Raw genomic sequence first — 20995 nt, 5'->3', positions numbered from 1 at the left:
TTTTTTCCTCTTCTTTCACCTACCTACATGTACACCCATATGTGTATATGTATATATACATATATATAGGTATATGTGGTTCAAGCTGAATGTGGTTGGCTTCTGATAATAAAAAGGGGGAAAGTGTAATGTTGTTTGCATTTGTTCTTTGTCCGAAATGCGCGGGCGTGGTTCAGCTTATCAGTTTAACTTTATCAAATTGTTTGCCGAAAACGCAGCAGTTGGAGTTTCTCTATTGTTTCAGCTTTTCAATTCAAATACTCTGATGTTGCTTTCTTATTCTTTTAACTTTTTTTCGTTGTTTCAATTTTGTTTCATCATCTCGGGTAAATGTGCTTTTCCGCTTTATGAATATCAAATTTTTTTCGTAAATTATAATTATATTTTTATTTTTTTAAAGTTTTTTTTTCAAAATACACAATGACAAAAGTTGGAACTGAAAGAAAAAAGTAGGCTTTATTATTTCACTTCTTTGGAAAGCATGTTTAAAATTAATTGAAATCAGTGTTGTTTGCATTATTAATGGTGGTATTCATCATACATTAATTTTTAATTTTTTATTGTAAACAATTTCCATTTTGTGCCACTAACTACATCATGGTTATTTTATTGTCTACAAATATGCTTGCAGTGAATGTAAAGTAAAAATCATTTTTGATGCTTGAAAATTGTAATTATTCAGTGAACAGATTTTTATACAGCTTTCAGCCAAGTTGATTATGGACCTCATCAGATTTATCACTTGGAAGCTGATGATGGAGTTATAAAATCTGTGGGTTGGCCAAACAAAGCTTATGGTCAGTGGGTGAAGCAGCGTTGGATTATTCACTCGAGCAGTTTTCAATCAAATGTGGTAAGCATATTGATATATGGCTTCTGTTGAACAGTTCAGTTATCTTTCTTTTGAATCTGTTATCACAGACCCAGTTTCATGTTGAATTTCAATCACCATTTTCTGTCGAAGCTGGGCCTTATGGTGGATGCGTTGATCATTTGTCAGCTTATGATGAACAATATTATGATCCACTGGTGGTGAAACCGTGTGAAATGTCATCGCACGAACCGTTGTGTATGCAAGTTTAAGTTGCATAAATGCATCAGTGAAAATGGTTGAAAAATTGAAATGATGTATTTGTTTTTTTTTCTATTTTGCAGGGCGTTTTTGTGGCAAACATCTTCCTCAGACACAGAGCATTCAAACGAACAAAGTTGTCATTGAATTTTGCTCTGCTCCTGGCAAGCCGGAGTCGGTATATGTTGGTTTTTCATTCAGTTGGTATTTTCAGTCTGGTAAGTGGAATTGCATTTTTAAAAGGTTTAATTTGAAATGAAATTGTTACTGTTGTTCGTTAATGGTATTTACTTTTGAGTTGTACCGTTCGTGACAACCACTATTTTGCCAAAGCCTGTAGAAATTTGCGGTGAAGATGATGAAAACACACCCAAAGGGATAAAGCTTGATGAGAATGACGAGATTAGCCACTTTGGACAGATAATCGGATCGCACAGAGCTGAAGCGAACAGTTGGCAGTGGATAGCAGCAGTATATGTGGATCAAAAATTAATATGTGGAGGCACATTGATCGGTTCAAAATGGGTGCTGACGTCATCAGCTTGCTTGTTAGCTTTCATTTGGAATTTGAATATTTTTCCCCCAAACAATTTTCCTCTTTCTTAGACATTCTCTATTGCACGATATGCACGTTAAACTTGGCGTACATGACGTTGGCGAAGATTACCTTGAAAACGAAGAAACACAAATAGTTCAGCTCATTTTTTGTTCGGCTTTGTTTTCTTTTCAATTTATGATTGTGACAAGTCCATAATTTGCAGACTTGTCAAGTAGTAGAACGATTCCGCAGTGTCGATAATGATGACAATCACGATGGTCTTGCGTTGTTGAAAATCAATTGCGCCAGGGCGTTTCCCATTTCGATAATACCAATCTGTCTTTCTGATGATCCAACTCTGATCACTGGAACCGACAATCTGGCCGTTGTCATCGGTTGGAACAATATGACGAGCAGTGAAAGTATCTATCGTTTGACGTTGGAATTAATAATTTGTTGTAAAACGTTTAAATAAAACGCAGTATTTATTGTCAATTTTATTTACAGAAACTCCCAGTCTGTTACAGCAAGCGGTTGTTGAATTGGTCGACGATCAGCCATGTTTGGATGCTTATACGAGTAGTATTGACAAAAATACGATCTGTATTCGAAGCTTCCAAGGTGGTCAATACATTTCAGCGGTCGGTGAATTGCCTTGATCGATTTCAAATGCTAATTTGTTTATTCACTTTTTTCAGACTGACGTTGGTGGTCCACTTATTGTTCACCAAAACAACGCTTGGTATTTGTACGGCGTTGCTACAACGAAATTATTTCCAGCCGTCAATGAGAGGCAATATGAACTGCACAGCATCTATTTGAATGTGAACATGTTCTATGACTGGATAATGAAAACAATTCAGAATGACATTTCATCATAATTATTGTGTTTTAGATTGACATGTTAAACTTTTCACTTCAATGAATTTAATTTTCAAACAAAATTCTTCAACAGCGATTTTTGTTCGTTGATTGGTTTGCCCAATTTTTAAAAATTATTATTAATTGTATAAATTTTTGGAATTATGAAATGGAGTATGAATTTATATTTCATGTAAATTTAATCACTTTTAAAAGCAAAATTTTTTAAATACAATTTATGCTGACTGTATGTTCAGTGATTATATTGATAATCAGGTATGAATTACGGTAAAGGAAATAAATGCCGAGTATAAGAAGTCGAAAGTGGTTGCTACAAGGTACACATTTATTTTCATATTTTATTTTAACATATAAAATGTACACATATTTCTTTTTATAGCGGTATCAAATGATGATCAAGAATAGTAAATCATAAGCAAAAGCATGAATTTATTGATGGTTCAACAGACAATAAATAAATAAACATAACTGTTATTTTGTTAAGGACGTGGATTTGTCCTGAAAAGAAGCACTTTTGCTATGGATTCGTCATAAACTTCAGCCTGCAACAGAGCGCTTCTCAAATTTCGAATTGTCGCGTCTTTTCCATTACGTATCCATGCGGTCATCATCGTCTTGAACGAATCGGCTGGCACGCTACAGTTTTTGCATGCCAGTTGTACATCGGCGGATAATTTTAAGTGTGGAAGAATTTCTTTCCACTTATGCGCCAGCTTGGTTGCCAATTTTTGTACCAAATCTTGCGTCACCAATCCATCGAACATGAATATTCTTGATTTGGACGTACCGCCGAAAAATAGCGCGTTCAATACATACACGTCCGGTATGACTTCTTTGAAAAATGTATGGTCGAAAAGATTGTAATCCCAATCACTTGGCAGACTGAGATCCATGGCAGTGACGACAAGCATGCTTTCTAAATATTTCGACGTGTTTAATATTTGCTTTTCTGTGAACATGCCAAACGAACGGCTTTTCTCAGCCATGAAACGATAACCAATCCATTTGAAATTCTCATCTGATACTTTTTTCAACTCCATAGGCATCTGCACTTCTGGTGAGGCCTGGTTAACCGCTTCAGAGATGAAAGCCTTTACTTCCGGCACCGCCTGGCATCCGATGCCACGCCAAGAGTCTACATTGTTCGGACAAAGATTCCATAATTTAGTCAGTGTTGGATTGCCCAAATCGAAAAAGCCTTTCACGTACGGTCTATGTTCGCCTCGACGTAGTGATTGAACAATCGCTGTTGGTTTTACCCTCACATCTGGATAATTATCTTGCTTCCATTGGCCCCAGAGCTTTTCATTGTCGAGCTGCAGATTCAAATGAAACGTCGCAGCTTCGCCGTCTGGCATTGCTTTCAGCAATTGATAGCAATTGTTATACGTTGAAAGTAACCAACGATGTTTCCCAGACGAAGATTCCAAATCGTGAACGGTCGTATTCAAGCATCGATTCTGTTCAATCAAATAGTCCAGCACGATAAGCTGTTCCATCAGAAAGGTACTCACAAACGAGACATCGTTAATCTGAAGCATAAACATCTTCGGCTCAGGAAGATAAAAGCCTCCAGGTAAAGACAACTCCCTCGCCACAGCTTGATTCATCAGCGAAGAATACGTACGGTCGAATGGCAAAGGTGGATGAGACATGTGTGTAAGCACTTTGTCCACCGCTTGTTTGAACTGATACCAATCATCCTCCGTTTCGCAACAATTCGTCGGTTCGGCTAGTAGCTTTTTCGTCAAGCAGAAACTACTGTATAAGGAACGGTTGAATTTCTTCTCTTCCGTTTTCTCCGGCAACGTAATGAACTCATCACGCAAATAATAAGCACTTTCGGCGAACTGTTCAACTAACTCTTCATCCTCGTCGGGGAAGCTGATTAACTCAGCGTCAAGCAACGGCTCACATTCTCCAGTAGCATTTAAACCAGACTTGTCCAAAAATGGCAAACATTTGGTCAAAAACGCACTCAGACGCCCGCATAGCTCAGCGTTGATAATCCTGGACAAACGTTTTAACATCGAATTGACTATTCTCAACAAATAACTATTACAGCTTGGAATTAGAAGCAATTCGTGAAGTAAAGCTTCGCGTTCGATGAGAAATTTGTAAATCGACTCGTAATCGTCGAAACGTACTTCGCACATATCAGAAAGAATGAAGAAAAACGTCGCTTTAGAGCCAATGCCTTCTTTGCAAACTTTCAAACTGAAATCAAGCAAAGAAAACAGCTCTTCAGTTGGAGCTTCCATGCTCAACAATTCCAACCCAACACCTCTGAATGCAGTCTCAACGATTCGCTTTGTCAGTGAATCGTCATTTTTGCTAAGTAACAACTGTGAGGCTTCTATAAGCGATTGGCTGTTTTGAAACTTGATTGCTTGTACAACATTTGAGTATACTTCATTTGAACCAAATTTACTTGAAGGTGGTTCATCGTTGTCTACTTGCATCATTTCTTGTGATGAATCTTGACAGTTCTCTATTGCTGTTATTTCAGACGCATTTTCATCAACTTCCATTACGTCTACTAGATAAAATTGCCAAAGTGTTATTTATACCAACATCAAACAATTAATAACAGTTAAGCATAGAAATTTTAAGCTTATAACATAATAATTTTAAAATAACAATATCAATGAATATACATAAAACACTGCTTCAAAGTTTAAACAGATAATACAATTATTCACATACACATAGTAAAGACAAAATATAAAAAGCAAAGCGTGAATTATTCTTTTTATAATCATTTTTTATAAATAATTTTTTATTTTAAACAAAATATACCTTAGCTTCTTTTATAGTTCAAACTTCAAATCTAAAAAACCTGCGCAAAATTAAAATGTAACAGCATTACTGTATTTTTGAATTGAAAAGCATGTAAACTAATACATCCTACTGTAAAAACACGGCATCTTAAAATGTCAAAACTTTCCATGAATTAAAGCTTATCATTTTAAGACAGCTTAATCGTTTGTACTATATATCAGTGTAGTATATATCAGCATACTATATAATGCACTGTATTAGAAAATTCAAGTTTTTCTTTAAAAAAAAGGATCTGCACTAATATATAAAAGCCGCTAATTAGAAATGATGAAAGTAATATGATAAAATAAGCATACATAAAGATATTCAGGCATTAAAGTAATATATCAGCTAGAAAACAACGAAATAAATTATAAGTTTTAAAATTGTACAAACTGTCGAAAAGAAAAGCAGCATAGTTGTAAGAAGTTTTATGAAAAAAATACATATATCTTGATAATGTAAACTTAGGATAGCTGTTCAAATTCGAATTTTGCAAAACTTAGAAAAATTATTCAAGAATGCTCTACAGAAACATTAGTACTTGAGAGTTACAAAACTGTTTATTTTATGCAACAGGTTACAACGTAATTTATTTCAGCGCAGCTGTTGTTCTACTGCAATTTCCTTTAAAGCAGTTTGAATATAAGTATGATCTTTTTATATTTTATTTATGTGTTCTTGTATTTATGTATGTATGTTCTATATGTCTCTATTTCCCGATATTTGTTTATCTGTTTTTATCTGAAACTTTTAATTTATATTCAAATTTTGGCATTAAAATTTTTTTAGTTGCTGGTCAGAAATGCCGAAATATTTTTGTGATTATTGCGACACCCATCTGACACATGATTCGGTAAGTTAATTTTTTTTTTCTTTTCTTCATTTTTGGAATCAAGTTTTGATAGTATTTAGTATTTGAAAATTTTATATTTGTGTTGATTTATTGGAGATTTGTGTTGATTTTGATAAACAATTTCAGCCATCTGTTCGTAAGACACACAACAGTGGTCGAAAGCACAAAGAAAACGTTCGAATGTATTACCAACAATGGATGGAAGATCAAGCTCAGAAGTTGGTGGACGCAACTGGTAAAAATTTCGGTTATCGAATGTCATGTTTTTTGAAATTGTTTGTTTTAAGCCAAAGCATTTAAAGAAGGAAAGATTCCAGCAAATCCAATTGTGGGTATGATGCGCCCACCTATGATTCCTCCAGGAGCCATGGTTCCAGGATCAGTTCCAGGAAGTGAGCTCAAATTTTATACTGTAATTTTGGCCTGTTTAATGTTTGTTTTGTAGTGCCTGTCGGCATTCCACCTCAAGGAATGAATTTGCCGGGAATGACACCAGGAGTTCCTTATATGGTTCCGCCACCAAATCCAATGTCAAGCATGCCTCGTAAGTAAATTATTTAATTGTTTTTTTTGTTTTATTAATTTTTTTAAGAGAATGTTGTTCGGCCACCAATACAAGGAGTAGTGCCGCCCCATGGTGCACCTATGCCAGTCGGAAGTGGTCATCCAGGTCCGATTCCTAGACCAATGCAAATAACGCCGCAAGCAGTTCCTCCCCGACCTGCGCAGTGATATTATTAATCTCTCACATATATGCGACTTTTTTATCTTAAATAAAATGTCAGTGTTCAAATGGTCGCTAGTTGTGAACTATGGGAATGTGATGACAATTTGCTGAATTTGAAGAAATATTTTTGAATTTCAAATTTTGCAGCCATCTGAATGTATTTGCGAATTTATGTTTGGTCAAATATAAATATTTCTAAAAATGGATATGTTGAAAATTAATTGAAAATTTTTTTAATTCAAAATTGTTTTTTAATTTGAAACTGAATTTTAGAAATTATTTTTTAAGCGAATGAAACCTGCATATTTTCAATTTTTTAACAGTAAGACATCTGGTTTGAAGCAGCCTTCGTAATCAATCCTGGTGGTGGTGGTGTTCATCGACTGCTTTTTTTTGCATTGGTGTTGAACCGCTTAGCCTGACTGCTAATCAAGTCATTCTTGACTGCTTAGTGCAGAATAGTGCGAATAGAATTGTTTTATTTTTTTATTTGCACAAATTTATAATCCAATTCAATTGACAGTGGCTGTTGTAAGTTTAATTGTTTAATGCTTTGTTTTTTTCGGTAAAATTGCGCTTGTTGCTTGATTTTGGAAAAAAAGTTTTTCCGCAATGCTTCATTTGTTTTTGTGAATACGTGTCGATTTAAATTAGTGCAGAACAGGTTGTTTGTGTCGCCTTGTTGGCTGTTTGCTTGGCTTGAAGTGATGCTGGCTTGGCGTTGCTCCGTTTATGTCCGGTTGCGTTTTCCAACAGTCGTGATGCAATGCGCTGGCGACTGTGGGGATTCATTCTTCACTTTGTTTGCTTGGGACAAAGTGTCCCAGTTTTCCTTTTTTTTCTCTTTTTGAAAAGAAATTTTTATTCCAATATTTGATGATTGGTTTTCGTTGGTTGAATATTTTTTCTTGTTACTTTATATTATTTCATTTTTCTTTAGTGATGCATTGTTGCTGTTGTGCATAAAGCGATCGGCATGAGCATTTTGGAAAAGATTCTGAATGATCTTTACGTCGATCCGTTGTTGCTAGCAGAGTTGGATGAGTCGCAAAAGCAGCTGCTGTTTTGTAAGATGCGTGAAGAACAAGTGCGTCGGTGGATGCTACGAGAAAAGGAGCTTGAGAAGATTGAGCCGGCCACGGTATCTAAGCGTTCCGAAACGCGAGTTAAATGGATTTTGGACGAAAAGGGTGAACCTTGTGTTTGGGTTCTTGGCGAAGACCAGGAGCGCGGCAGCCCGGTCGAAAGCATCCCAGACGACATGACCGACCGTGAACTTTATTCTGCCAAAAATAACGAGCTCAACGGTGAAACTTTCAAAGTAAGTTGACCATTATTTTCTTCATATCCGTCAACCTTGAGTTTCCCCACGTCCGAGTTCACGGACGCCGTAAGAAAATGAGGATTTATTGTACAACGTAGATGAGCACTGGACGAGTGAGCATTTTTATTTTTGAAAAATAGCGGCTTTAGCTGGCAAATAGTTGTTGTATTGCTGCATTGCTAATAAACTGCATCACCGTTTTTCTGATAATACTTTCAACCAGGAAAAATTTCTTTTTCCTTCTTAATGGCCTATAAGGTGGACACAGTTTGCTATAGCACGCTGTTCAAGCAGTACTTAAACAACAAGCTGGCAAACCTGTTCTCTGACTGTTTGACACTTTTGTACGTTACGATCATTTTATTTATTTATTTGTTGTAGTTGTCCTTTGTTGTACCGACGGCGTCTGACGATTATGTTTATTCAGTTCTCTGGGGCGCAAGTTGATGTTGGTTTTGTTTATGCCAGAAACGGCGGCTAAATAACGTTATCTTTGGTATATTGTTGAAGCGTTGAGGTTATTCTGAAAATTAGTTTTAATTTAAATTAATCAAAAGCCTATTTTATGTACATTTTGAAGAAAACTGCTTAGTATTTGAGAAAAGAAATTTATCATGTAGAAACTGGATGCTAAAGTTGAAGTGACGTAGTTGTAGCAGTAAAAATAAGAAAGGAAAAAAATTTCCGAAATTTCATAAAGTTGAATTTTTGTCATTTGTAATATTTACAAGTATTTACGTAATGTAACTAAATTTTATATGATGTCATGATGGCTGACTTACTGTAAGAATTTTAAACTTGATCGTAACTGGTAATTAAGGTTAATAAAAGTGAGCTGTTTGGCGTGCATGTAATGACAAATCAAAAAATGCAATATTTGAGAAATAAGTGTATATTTGCCTTTCACTTCATTTATATTGCTTTTATTATTGTTGTTGCTTTGTTGTAAGAAATGAAGTGAGCTAGTAATTATTTGCGCTATCAAATTCTGCCGCAGTGAATGTAGAAAAATAATTTTTAAAAGAAGGTGCAATTAAAAATTTACGTCATCAAAGTGTAGTCAGCGGTTTTATTGAGCAGCAAATGCGATGTGGAACTGCTTATGCCGGTTATATGGGATAAAGTGTGCATAAAACTTTGTGGAATTTGAAATTACACGCATTTACTGTTGTTTCAGCAAGAGAATGGCCTAGAAAAGCAGTTGCCGAATAATGGAAATGGAAATGCCAGTTTGGACGAGTTGGATTTCAACTTCGATGCAAGAATGGAAGAAATGAACATTGCCAATGGAATACAGAAAATTCCCGTTTCAGGTAATCTTTTTCATTTTTTCGTTATTGTCATTTAAAATAATGAATGCATTGTTGTTCGAATGTATAGAAGATGTTTTACGAGATGTTGAAGAGCAGATTCGATCGATGGCTAGGAAAGCTCGAGAGCAGCATTGGCTTCAAACGTTGAGCGTCGATAGTCGGGTTCAAGCATTACCAAAAACGTTAGTTGTTGTTGGGCTGCTATCATGGCGTTGTTAAAATGAATTTTTTCAGGTATGACGAAAAGCCTGCAAATGTGTCAGCTCGAATGGATCAGTCTCATCTATCTCGCTCAGCTATATTGCAGTGGTACAGAACGGAGGAGTTTCCTCGTGCCGCTGGTGTAGAGATGGATAGGAGGACTTTTGCTTTTTGGTTTCATGGGATATTGAACAGATCCGACGCAGAACGACTGCTGCATGCAAAACAAGTTGGAGCCTATTTGGTACGTATCAGTGAGAAAATATGCGGCTACGTGTTGTCCTATCAAGCCGGCTTTAAGGTGAAGCACTTCATGGTGCTCAGCTTTAAAGAAGGTTACCATTTTGTTGGTTCGAAACAAATAGTCCATTCTTCGTTGAATTCTCTGATTGAATATCACCAGGTTGAAAACTGTGCTTTTAAACAACGTAGCCGTGCAGCATTTAAGAGTTAATTTTCCAATTTCAGAAAATTCCCATCAGTGAAAATGGACAGGAAATTCTTCGTGAAGCAATCGGACCAAGTCCATCACCAGAATATGTTGAACTGTTGGATTTATTTCGTTTATAGATGCAGAACATCTATTTTCCGTTTGTTATTTGTCATTTGCTTGAATTTTTACCGGTTTTTCTTTACAGAAATGGATTGGTGTTCATTATCGAAAAATGTCCAATTCAATTCAGGCAAATGATAATACTATTGCAATCTATTTATCGTTTTATAAAAATTTCAATTCGAAATATGAACAGTGTATTAAAAAGTGCCTTTCGTTATACTGTTCTATATGTCATTCAAATTTTATTTCGTATTTTTAAAAATTTAGTTCATCGATCGCATCACGCTTCGGTCTTAATTTCGCTGTCGTCGTCAATTTTAGGAGCCAAGTAATATCGAATGTAGCCCAGATCTTCAATTTTATATTCCACAACTAAAGCAGAAACTTGTAAATAGTGGTAAGTGGAATATGCAATACAGATTTCTGAACTAACCAATTGGAACATCGCTGGACAAAGAAAGCTGAACAGTGTTGGACAGTGGCGATGCCTTTGCAAAATTGTTCAAATACTTGGAAGCGAAAGTGACGCAACATGGTGACGTCATATTGATGGAGACACCTTTGTTATCCTCCTCATCATCCATATATGTTGTTTGCCGCAAAGTAATCGAACCTGTCAAATAAATGTAAGTTATAATTATTGTCAACATAATACTAAATCAAAAACAAAGACGCACCTGTGCCAAGATCTCCCTTCGACGAAAAGATGATACCACTTTTGGTGCAAGTTATGGTAAGACTTTCGCCAATTTGTCCCAAATCACGCACTATGCGACTGAATTCACTGCTTGGCATGGAGACAACACAATCATATTCGGTATCCTGTAAGTAATGAGTAACAGAAATTTTGGATTTTACTTACATATACTGTTTTCTTACCGGAATTCCAAGATGTTCTGCATCCAGATCCATCAACTTAATTTCATACTGACAATAACGATCTTCATCTAAAATGTCGCGTTTCAAAAATTAAGTTTACCAATCAGTCTAACGTAATAATAACTATACTTGGTGACTGGAATATCAGAGCTAAAGTATCATCATCCTCCTTAGCCCGCAATACTAAGCTATCATCATTTGCTGCTGTCTTCACAATTTTTGACATGCTAAAATATAGAAAAGTTTTCACAATCATAATTGATGTATTTTTATTAAGGAATATTATCTTTCTCAAAAAAGTTTAAATTTGAATGTACCTAAAAATCAGTTACTGTTCAGATTTTAAACAATAACTAAAGTAGGTCATGGAAACAACATACTTTGTCAAATTTAGGCCAAGCGAAATGGATCGGTCACAACGATATTCATCGAAACCTTCGGCGCGAAGTTTAAGTGCAACCAACGCAACATGGCTAGAGTCCATCGCCTGTTTTAGAATAATAAAATGAAGAAACAGAATTTTTAACAGATTGCGAATAAACAATTAGAACTTTTCAACTTTACTTTTTAACAAAATCTGATAGCATTACAGCCTAAATCAATTTTTAATTTAATGAAAGTTAACGAACAACCTAGAAGTGAAGAAATAAGAGTTAAGTGATAATCAAATGTAAAAAGTTTAAGTTGTTAAATTTATCTGCCAGATATGAAATTCTGATTCAAAAGTGAAATGTGTAGAAAACTAAAAATTAAAATTACCTGCAAAGCAATTCCGCTTTCTCTACAATCCCATGTTGCGTCGGTGAGCAATTCTCGAATTGCTTCAAGAACCTTTTTAAAAGTAGATGCAGATGCTAATTTTGCTTCAAACATGCTTAAAGACAATCGAGTTGTACAGTCAGAATGTTAGAATGAAAACTGCAGTCACACGCTATCACCACAAGATACAACAGCACTAGAAATGATTTTCCGAATATACTTGATTGGTTACAGTATTTATGACAAAAAGTTCCCGCTTATGACCTACAAATTTAGAAAGTGTTACGGTAATTTTTTTAAATAAATTAATTATTAATGAAGAATGAAAGTAAAGATAATTTAATACTAATAAAGTAATTTAATGAATTAAATTTTAAATTTTTAAGATAAACGTAAAAAAAGTTGTTAATGTTTTTGCGTAAGACTGTCAAAAATTGTATTTCATTAATTAAAAAATTTTTTAAATATATTAAGAATGTTGAAATTTCTATTTTTAGGTAGTTAAAAATTATCTTACTTGAATTCAAACATTTTAGTAATTCTACCTACATGTTTTCTGTAAAAATTAACGTACTTGTAAATTCTTTTACTTTACTGTTTAGTCTTTTGTATGGTTGGAAATTTTTGAAAATTTTAAAATATTTTGGAATTGTAAAAATATCTGATGTTTGTAAATAAATTAATCTATGCAATTTTTAATTTGTGAAAGATTGTTTTGTTAAAATTTTTTTAAAATGTCTTTATTTCGGAAAACATTATCCTTCGCCGTGTTGGCGGTTGGTAGTAAGGCGTACAGTTTGGAATCAAAATTGTAAGTTGATTGATTAAACAACTGTAAATGATTTTATTATGAATGATGATTATTTTTGGCAGAGATGGGGAATCAGAATTGTCAGTTTTTGCACTAAATTCAGAAGAAATGTCCGAAAATAATGAAGAAAAAAAGAAAAGCACAGAAGTTGAAATTGAATTGTTAGCCTTAGCGCTGGATGAATGCGGTTTGTTTGCCGTTTGTGATAGTAGAAAGCGTTTGCAAATTTTTGACATCCGACGTAAAATTCAAATTTTTCATTGGTATTGGTTTATAATGATATTTCAAATTTATCTTTTCTTAATTGAAATTTACAATTTAGCACTACGCCAAAACAGGCAACCTCATTGGTATTTATCAACGATGGCCAATCTGTTATCATCGCTGATCGTGCTGGAAATGTTTATCAATTTGAGCCCCCATCTTCAAAACCGTCAGTTTTACTTGGACATATTTCAATGATACTTGATTTGGTTTCTAATGCAGTTTTGAATGAAATACTGATTGTGATTCATTATGAAATTTTTAGGTATTTTCTCCCGATTTGCGTTATATAGTTTCTTGTGATCGTGATAATCGTATACGAGTGAGTAATTTTCCGAATACATACAATATCGAGACGTTCTGCGTGGGGCATAAAGAGTAAGTATTATTATTAATTTTCCCCTTAATTGAAAGACTATATGACGAGTTTAAGACGTTTGACCATGTTTTAGCTTTGTACGTAGTCTCGGTTGGATGAAAGTTGATGAACATTTGTCATTTTTAATGTCCGCTTCAGGGGTAAGAAAAATGATAATTTATTTTTATTGTTTATTTAGTACTGTAGTGAATCGTAAGGTTGTCATTATGATTTACTGTTTATGAATGTTTACTGTTGTATAAGTTTTGAAGTTTAAAGATGTTTTGTTTTTAAAATCTTTTACAAGTAAAGCTGTGATAAAAATGTAAAAGATTGGTTTTAGGATGGAACTATTGGAATCTGGCAGCTGCCCATCGGCAAATTGATTTATTTGTACAATTACCGAGAGTCGTTAAAGCGGTTAAATAGTGTTATACCTGTTGATGCTGAAATTTCAAAATTGGTCGTTGATGATCAGTGTTTTGTATTGTCATTTTTCAAGTAAGCTGACGCATGTTTGACTGTTTTGCATTTTTCAGTTTTCTTATTTAGCGTATCAGCGTGTCTGGTAGCACAGATTGACTTTTCCAAGTGGAATTTTCAAGAGACAGTATTGAAATGTGATGGTCCTGTCTTCGATCACATATTGGCAGAGGGTCTGTTGTATGTTGTTCAAAAGTGTAAATCAAATCCAGTCATACTGTTTTTATTTGAAGCAAATTGCTTTAAAAGAGTTGAATCAAACTTGCAACGATTCAACAGCGACGCTGAATTGTGCAGTGGTAATAATTTTATTCTTTTCGTTTTACGAAAGCATTTTACTCGAGAAATTTTCATTTTCTCACTTTTAAGCTGTTGATCAGTGTAAATCTGTTGCTCTGCCATTGATCAAATTTGGTAGTTTTTTTGATAAACACGAGAAAGAGCTCACAACGTTGAAGAATGAGAATTGGAAAAAGATTGCATTGCAGTAATCTGACTTTTGAAATTCTATTAAATTTCATGCTGCTCGATGGTTTTAGAGATTTACTTGAAAGTGTCTTGTTACACCTTACTTGTTCTTCATTGCTGCGTTTTTGTGCATTCGGGAATGTTCATTTATTTTAATTTAATTTTTAAACTGTTATAGAATATCCATTTGGGCAACATTTTCAGTTTGCATGTTTATTGGCTACTGAAAAAACACATATTGGAAAACATGATCTACTTCTTTCTGCTGATTTTTCTGAACATTTTTCATTTTTTCCACTTCTATGCAATTGCAGTTCGAGCAGTGATACAGCAGATGTTTTTTTGGAAAAAACTGTGCTTTGAAAAATATTTATCGGAAATGTCGAAAATTCATAACCGAACTGCGATTATTACAGGAGCGGATGTGGGCGGCATCGGCTGCGAGCTAGTGCGCATTCTTTTGCAATACAACTGGACTGTGGTGGCTACTGTATACGATGTGGACATGATCACTGTTTTGAGGGAACTTTTCAAAGAGATTGCTGATGAGCACAGTTTGGTAATCGAAGTGGTCGATTTCAGTTCGTTGAACAGTATTCAAAGTTTTCTTGAAAAGTTGAAAAGAAAATACGACAAAGTGAACCTGCTTGTTAATAATGCTGCTGTGATGTTGACGCCGTTCGCTGAAGTGAAAAATGTGGAACTGCAGTGGATGGTAAATTTCATAGCACCAACTGTGGTGACGAATTCACTGCAAACTCTTGTATGCAGAGCGGCTGAGGATGATGGATTTGGTAGAATAATTTCTGTCAGCTCGACTGAGCTTTTTGCTGCTTCGTTGAACCAAAATTGGTTTTACAATGGTATGATATTTCATTTTCTACTTTATCAAACGTTATGCACACACAGTGTTTAGTATCTGTTCAAGTTACGTTTATAATAATGAGTGTTTCTTTAAATGTAAAGGTTTTATTTATAAAAATCTAAATGCATTAGTTTAATAATTGTTCATGGGATTCTCGAAGACCCGCATCAACAACAGTATAAATTTATTCAAGTTAATAATGTTTACGAATTAATAGTATTACTTTTCAAAGTAAACAAAAATAATTTACTTGCAATAAATTGACTTGTTTTGAATTCTACAGTTTACAATTTTCAAATTATGCATGAAAGTGGTAATGAATTTACTTGATTTTTCTTTAATTTTTACAGTAATTGTGTTGCATAACATTATTTTTTACCGAACAATATTGATCCTCTTTGCTAATAAAGAACTGAAGAAAATTTCACTTGAAAATATTTTTAAAATGTAATTTTCAATTTTAAAGTTAAATAACCTATTCCGTTTGTTAACAAACGTAACTTGTTTTTTTAATTGTATTTTCAGTATAGGGATGTAAATTAATTTGATGATACTTCCAGGTGGTTCAAATTATTCAAACAATTACTGTCGAAAGTATGCATACTGCAGTTACTTGTCATATGCAAATTCTAAATTGGCATTATCATACTACATGCAAATGCTTGCCAAACTGAAGATGCAAACGGCAAATTTTAAATGCTGTTCTTTACACCCAGGCGTGGTGCATACTCGACTTTATCGTCACACCAGCTGGTTAAATCAACGTTTTTTAAAGTCAGCTTTTTCAAAATACATTCTCCTCACTCCTGCTGAAGGAGCTGCAAATGTGCTTTGGACAGCTTGCTTACCAAATCTGAGAAGTGGTGCTTATTATGAAAATGGAATTGAAGTCCCCTTGCCAAAAATGGACATTGTTGACGATGAAGAAGCACTGCAGTTGTTTCTGGTGAAAAGAAATTAATCAATTTGAGAAACTTTATCTTTCTGTTGTCGTTCAAGTTGTATTTCTTTCAAAAATGAATCATTTTGTCAATATTGTGACGCTTTTACTCAAGATGTTATCATTGTTTAAGAGATAATGGAGTACAGAATGCATCTCCGTTTAACTTGATGTACATTTTTCGGCAACTGTCTATCAACTGACGTTACGAACGTTCGTCGGATTATGGGCTCCTATGTGTTGTATTTGAATTTTTGCATACTTGTCTAAAAGTGAACCGCTAAAGAAAGATAATGGCGATGGATCGAATATGGGGAATTTTGACCATTTATTTATTGAAAATTGGTATGTAACAAATTTCGCACTTTATTACAGTTCAACAATTAAATTTATATTATTATAAGCAGTGTTTATTTATTTTTAGCGCATTTGATAATTGGATGTTGTTTTTTTGCCGACAATTTTTCCTACAACGTTCACTTTCGTACTGAGGTTAACGTAATTGGTTCTTGGCTACCAGCTATTCAACACGTGACTAGGGTGGATATAGATTTGAAAATTTCAGTTTTTAAACCAGAATCGACCAATCAGCGTTTTTTGTTCATTTCCCCAATCCTAGTAAAATGTTTCTTATTAAAAATTGGGATTTTTTTAAATCTAATTTTGAGCAAAATTAGAATACCAAGCAGTGTGACGAGGAGAAAGTTTGCTCGCTTATATTCAAAAATGCTTTATTAATATGGCAGAGAGAAGGAACGCAGTTATTTTTTGAAGAAGAGAATATGATGGAAGAAGAATGGTCATTAATTGATATCTTCGCACATCTTTTCACTGATAAAGTAGATTCTGAAAAGGTAATTTAAAAATGAATTGAATTTTAGATCTATTACATTGAATTTTTGTTTTAAAAGTGGTTTTCACACGGAATCGTTATAAATGAAACAAGGTTAGAATGTAATGTTCAACGTTGCTTGCAGTTCAATAACTATCCACAGCATCATTATCGTATTGAAGTAAGTATTTACTTGTTATTTAATTAAAAAGACTAAAGGTATTTTTCAGGCCATCAGCATTATCCCTTATTACGATTGGTCTGTTATTTTCAACAGCAGTAATGCAAAAGCAAAAACTGTCACTTTAATAAATAATGCAAACTTTACTTTCTTGCTGTATAATGATCAGTCAGTGTTTATAAGAAACGTGTAAGAGATTTATTTATTTATTTGTTATTATATGTATAAAATAATGATCGTTTAATAGAAATCAACTTACTTGGGAAAGTGAGATATTTTTATCAGCAGTAGATAACTGTGAAATTGAATCCAACTTTAGTAAATGCGTAGAAAACTGGACAGGAAGTAAGATTTTTTCTTTATTTCGTGATTGTAATGTTGGCATAAGCAAAATTTTAGAAAAATGGATGCTACAAGGAAAAACTAGCGACGATGTTATACTTTCATTTTTATCAAAAACTTGGCACACTCAACATACTGAAAATTTGAAAGAGAGCGAGGTTGTAATTTTTTTATTCTTTTAAAAATATTTGCATTAATATTGAGCATTAAAAATAAGGTAGTTATGAGAACATTATTTTCTGTATGATAAGAGGCGGTAATTAGCAATGTGTTTGGTTTAATTTTAGCAAGTGTAAGCAAATGATTATTTTAGACTTTAACTTGTGATTCTGTGTACAAGGAAATTTCGTCAGATTTTCATCCAAACGCCGATTCCCGATTAAGATCTTTTAACAGATTTTGGAAAATTGTGAACAGTGCGTCTGCAGAAAAATTGCATAAATTTCTTTTCACATGCGATGCCGTTCAATCAAGGTGAATCTTGATTTATTTATTGCAATTAATGGAACAGTTTCAGAGGAATGTATAAATGAAAAACTTCTTGCAGGCAGACGGAGGCATGTTTAAATTTATTAGCTCTTTGCAATACCAAACCTTGTCACGAGGCAGCAATTAAAATTTTGGAAAGCGATCAATTTGCATCATTTGCTGATGCATATTTTAACATGCATGCTCATCTGACAAATCCAGAACCGTGGCTTTGTGTGCAACTATTGGTAATCGAATTCTATGTATATTATGATGAAATTTTATTGTAAATTTAGGAAGTTTTTGAAAAAAAATATCCTCAAAGTGAAAGCTTACTTTATTGCATTGCATCACTTCTGCGCACAACACTACTAAAGCATCACGGAGATCAAGTTAGACGTGTATGTGAAGCTTTTTAAAAAAAATGGAAGCTAACCAGTTCAGGATAACATTATAGTGTAAAGAACGTTTCTTTTCATTGTTGTTGCAAGATCGAAATAACAGATGGCTAGGTGCAATTGCGAATCTTAGAGAACATGCGCATCCTTTGCTAGAGCATCTGATTAAATTGTTGTGCACAACAAATGGAACAGATAGTACAATTTTGAAGCTTTTTGACCATTTTTCTACATGTAGCGATAAGGTAAATAAATAAATTTTCAATCTTTAATCATATATAAGTCTTCAGTATTTTTTCATTATCTTATTATTTTAGCTTCTTTTATTATTGAAACGTATATTTTCAAATCAGTGTCCCACAAAGCAGCGTTTATCCGATCGAATTTTGGCAGTAAAATTGATTGTGAAATTGTGCTCTAGCCGAATGCATGCATTCAAATGGTTGCTGAATGCAGTTGCGACAGAAAATTGGAGAAGAGATCGAGAACTTCATGTGCACAGTTTTGTTCAAATGTGGAATTTGTTAGAGCATAACAAAGAAATTAGGTTATTTTTAATCTTTAAATTAAAAAATATTAATTAAATGTCCACTTTATTTGCAGAAATACTCTGATGAAGATGCTGCCAAAATTAGGTTGGGATTTTGCAAGCTCTGTTCATGCTATTACGCATTTCAGTCCAGTTTCTAGACCAATTTTTGGTAAGCATCTATTATGGTTTCCGTTTTTACTTAATAGTGTTTTTTAATAAATGAATAAAATTGCATTTTTGTACTTTATTATTTAGCATCGAATGATATTTTCGCATCTTATTTTGCTGCTGGTGAATTTGAAAACAATATTTTGGCTAGAACGATTTGGGGTACAATTTTAGAATACAGAAATAAAAGTGATTCAGTACTATCGGTATGTTATTTGTTTATGTCATAAAAATTACAAATCAAATATTGATGCAATAAAGTTTTCATTATTTGATTTCATTTGTAGTTTGGCATTTATTCCAGTGGAATGCAAAGCATGCTAAGTAGCAGTGATTTCAAAGATCTGAGTTTTGAAAATGAGAATCCTGTCGCTGCTGAAGTGTTATTTTTTGCATTTTCGGTTCATCAGCCGTCGATTAGTTTATTCAACAATTATTCAACTATGTACAACGCCATTTGGTCGGCCGACGGCACGCCTAAAACTGTGGCTAATTTTGGCATTCAACTTCAGAATTCAATTTTACGCTTACCACTTGTCAATGGTCTGATATTGACTGCAGTATGCAGTATATTTTTATGGCTAGATGTATCTGGTTCAGTATACATAAGCATGTGGTATCTCAATGCAGATGCGAATATGAATGCAGTGTATGTTTTGTTGTGAAAAAATGAAGAAGAATTGCTTAAACTTTTTTTAAAAATATTTTTAGAGTGTCAGCTTACGTTGATACCTCTTTTTCGTTGCATATGCCAAAATCACAACGCACCATTTGGCTGTCTGATGCAGAATTATTTGTCGATGTAAATGTTAATTCTTTCGGAACCGTCGACTTTTCTTCATTGCCTTTTCGAACATGCCTTCAGTTGAATTCATCTCCTTTTTTAGTCAGGTTTGATTTATTTTTTCTTTTTCTATTTTTTAACAAATTAATCAAATTGTAAAAAAATGTATATAATGAAATTTACTTGGAAATAGCAGGAAAAGCCTGACAGTAATAGCACCAAATGTGACAAGTTCAAAGCAACCTTTTGTTACCAGCAAGCATGTGGATGGATATTGTTATTTGTTGAATAAGAGAATCATCCACGATTGTAATGAACTGCATGGTGGTGATACGTGAACATTCGCAGTGTATCAAGATTAGAAAAATGATTCCCAGGTTTGACTATTTACATTCATTACTTACTTTTTTACTTTTTTAAAATTAACAATTCAGTCAAATCTTTCTTTTATGAATAATGAAATGAATCAACATTTATTTATGAGCATATATATATATAATGTTATTGTAATAATAGCGAATGTGATAATGATAAGGGAAATTTTATGAGTTGTTTATGAGGATTTTTTTAATAGCATCGGGTTGTATTCCTCTTTCTTCATTATCTGTTTGTTTTTTTATTTTGTTGGCTAATGTATATTTGGTTTGTGTTTGTCTTATTTTCAGCAGCATCAGCAGCACTGAGCAAGCAGAGTACGTTACACTTCGATGTACATCTTGAAATGTGACGTACGAAACATGGCAAATTTTATGTAAATGTTAATGAATTTATGATCAAATTTAAAATGGCTCATCAGAATTTAATCGTTTTTGCATAATTTTAATTTGCATATTGTTCAATAAGTGTGATAGAAAGACGCAGCTTTTTCACAATGTTCTTCTTAGCTGTTGATGAACTTTGTCACAAAATGAAATGAATTGTATGCAAACTTTGCAAACTTGAACGACAATTCTTTTATTCAACTATGACCCATGGATAATTTCCTTCTTTTTATTTTAATTTTTTTCTCTAACATTATTGCTTTTATTGAAGAATGGCATAGCTAGTTTTTGATAATTGTTTGCGCAATGTTTGGCGATTATTGAGTACTATTGTTGTAATTGTGATGGATGGGCAAATTCAGGTTAAACGGCTAGCATGAATATGATCCGGTTGAACATTTAACTTCCAAGGT

The 20995-nt window shown here is 33.7% G+C and overlaps 4 protein-coding genes across 4 annotated transcripts; 3 read left to right on the top strand and 1 right to left on the bottom strand.

Moving 5' to 3' along the window:
* The first annotated feature begins 157 nt into the window (after nt 1-157).
* Tsp_05748 (putative kallikrein-8) lies at nt 158-3981 on the top strand. Its single transcript, XM_003379970.1, has 13 exons — nt 158-237; nt 401-429; nt 702-853; nt 922-1069; nt 1156-1290; nt 1371-1620; nt 1679-1763; nt 1834-2032; nt 2118-2251; nt 2309-2442; nt 2977-3133; nt 3174-3335; nt 3661-3981. Exons 1-13 carry the CDS (start codon nt 158-160, stop codon nt 3979-3981), a joined length of 1986 nt encoding a protein of 661 aa, XP_003380018.1.
* Nucleotides 3982-6117: 2136 nt separating this feature from the next.
* Nucleotides 6118-10303, top strand: Tsp_05749 (U1 small nuclear ribonucleoprotein C). The gene is made up of 9 exons (XM_003379969.1): nt 6118-6168; nt 6295-6403; nt 6456-6560; nt 6614-6712; nt 7864-8216; nt 9397-9532; nt 9600-9714; nt 9767-9977; nt 10202-10303. The coding sequence occupies exons 1-9, from the start codon at nt 6118-6120 to the stop codon at nt 10301-10303; spliced, it is 1281 nt and encodes a 426-aa protein (XP_003380017.1).
* Nucleotides 10304-10569: 266 nt separating this feature from the next.
* On the bottom strand, nt 10570-12041 carry Tsp_05750 (proliferating cell nuclear antigen). The gene is made up of 7 exons (XM_003379968.1): nt 11928-12041; nt 11549-11655; nt 11298-11395; nt 11169-11236; nt 10967-11111; nt 10723-10902; nt 10570-10661 (listed from the first exon to the last, which is right to left on the bottom strand). The coding sequence occupies exons 1-7, from the start codon at nt 12039-12041 to the stop codon at nt 10570-10572; spliced, it is 804 nt and encodes a 267-aa protein (XP_003380016.1).
* Nucleotides 12042-12661: 620 nt separating this feature from the next.
* Nucleotides 12662-20541, top strand: Tsp_05751 (hypothetical protein). The gene is made up of 23 exons (XM_003379967.1): nt 12662-12738; nt 13061-13211; nt 13268-13380; nt 13455-13521; nt 13704-13861; nt 13913-14142; nt 14213-14330; nt 14516-15174; nt 15737-16122; nt 16863-16970; nt 17028-17129; nt 17179-17318; nt 17449-17629; nt 17785-17945; nt 18019-18187; nt 18236-18340; nt 18397-18582; nt 18655-18860; nt 18941-19038; nt 19125-19243; nt 19325-19686; nt 19749-19928; nt 20487-20541. The coding sequence occupies exons 1-23, from the start codon at nt 12662-12664 to the stop codon at nt 20539-20541; spliced, it is 4131 nt and encodes a 1376-aa protein (XP_003380015.1).
* Nucleotides 20542-20995: the final 454 nt, after the last annotated feature.

Source organism: Trichinella spiralis (genome assembly GCF_000181795.1).
Source record: "Trichinella spiralis strain ISS 195 chromosome Unknown Scfld2, whole genome shotgun sequence".
In the NCBI taxonomy this organism is placed as follows: Eukaryota; Metazoa; Nematoda; class Enoplea; order Trichinellida; family Trichinellidae; genus Trichinella; species Trichinella spiralis.
The sequence above is the reverse complement of the archived record's forward strand: the minus strand, read 5'-3'. Positions and strand labels throughout refer to the sequence as shown.

Excerpts from the sequence above, each read along its gene's own strand:
- Tsp_05751 (XM_003379967.1), top strand. The coding sequence starts at position 12,662 with ATGTCTTTATTTCGGAAAACATTATCCTTCGCCGTGTTGGCGGTTGGT. Across the intron at positions 13,522-13,703 it reads TTTTAATGTCCGCTTCAGGG|GATGGAACTATTGGAATCTG; the intron begins GTAAGAAAAATG and ends GATTGGTTTTAG. Across the intron at positions 19,687-19,748 it reads GATGCGAATATGAATGCAGT|AGTGTCAGCTTACGTTGATA; the intron begins GTATGTTTTGTT and ends AAATATTTTTAG.
- Tsp_05748 (XM_003379970.1), top strand. The coding sequence starts at position 158 with ATGCGCGGGCGTGGTTCAGCTTATCAGTTTAACTTTATCAAATTGTTT. Across the intron at positions 2,252-2,308 it reads GTGGTCAATACATTTCAGCG|ACTGACGTTGGTGGTCCACT; the intron begins GTCGGTGAATTG and ends CACTTTTTTCAG. Across the intron at positions 2,443-2,976 it reads ATCTATTTGAATGTGAACAT|GACGTGGATTTGTCCTGAAA; the intron begins GTTCTATGACTG and ends TATTTTGTTAAG.
- Tsp_05750 (XM_003379968.1), bottom strand. The coding sequence starts at position 12,041 with ATGTTTGAAGCAAAATTAGCATCTGCATCTACTTTTAAAAAGGTTCTT. Across the intron at positions 11,112-11,168 it reads CAGAACATCTTGGAATTCCG|GATACCGAATATGATTGTGT; the intron begins GTAAGAAAACAG and ends CATTACTTACAG. Across the intron at positions 10,662-10,722 it reads GTCCAGCGATGTTCCAATTG|TTGTGGAATATAAAATTGAA; the intron begins GTTAGTTCAGAA and ends TTTCTGCTTTAG.
- Tsp_05749 (XM_003379969.1), top strand. The coding sequence starts at position 6,118 with ATGCCGAAATATTTTTGTGATTATTGCGACACCCATCTGACACATGAT. Across the intron at positions 6,561-6,613 it reads TCCAGGATCAGTTCCAGGAA|TGCCTGTCGGCATTCCACCT; the intron begins GTGAGCTCAAAT and ends TTTGTTTTGTAG. Across the intron at positions 9,533-9,599 it reads ACAGAAAATTCCCGTTTCAG|AAGATGTTTTACGAGATGTT; the intron begins GTAATCTTTTTC and ends TCGAATGTATAG.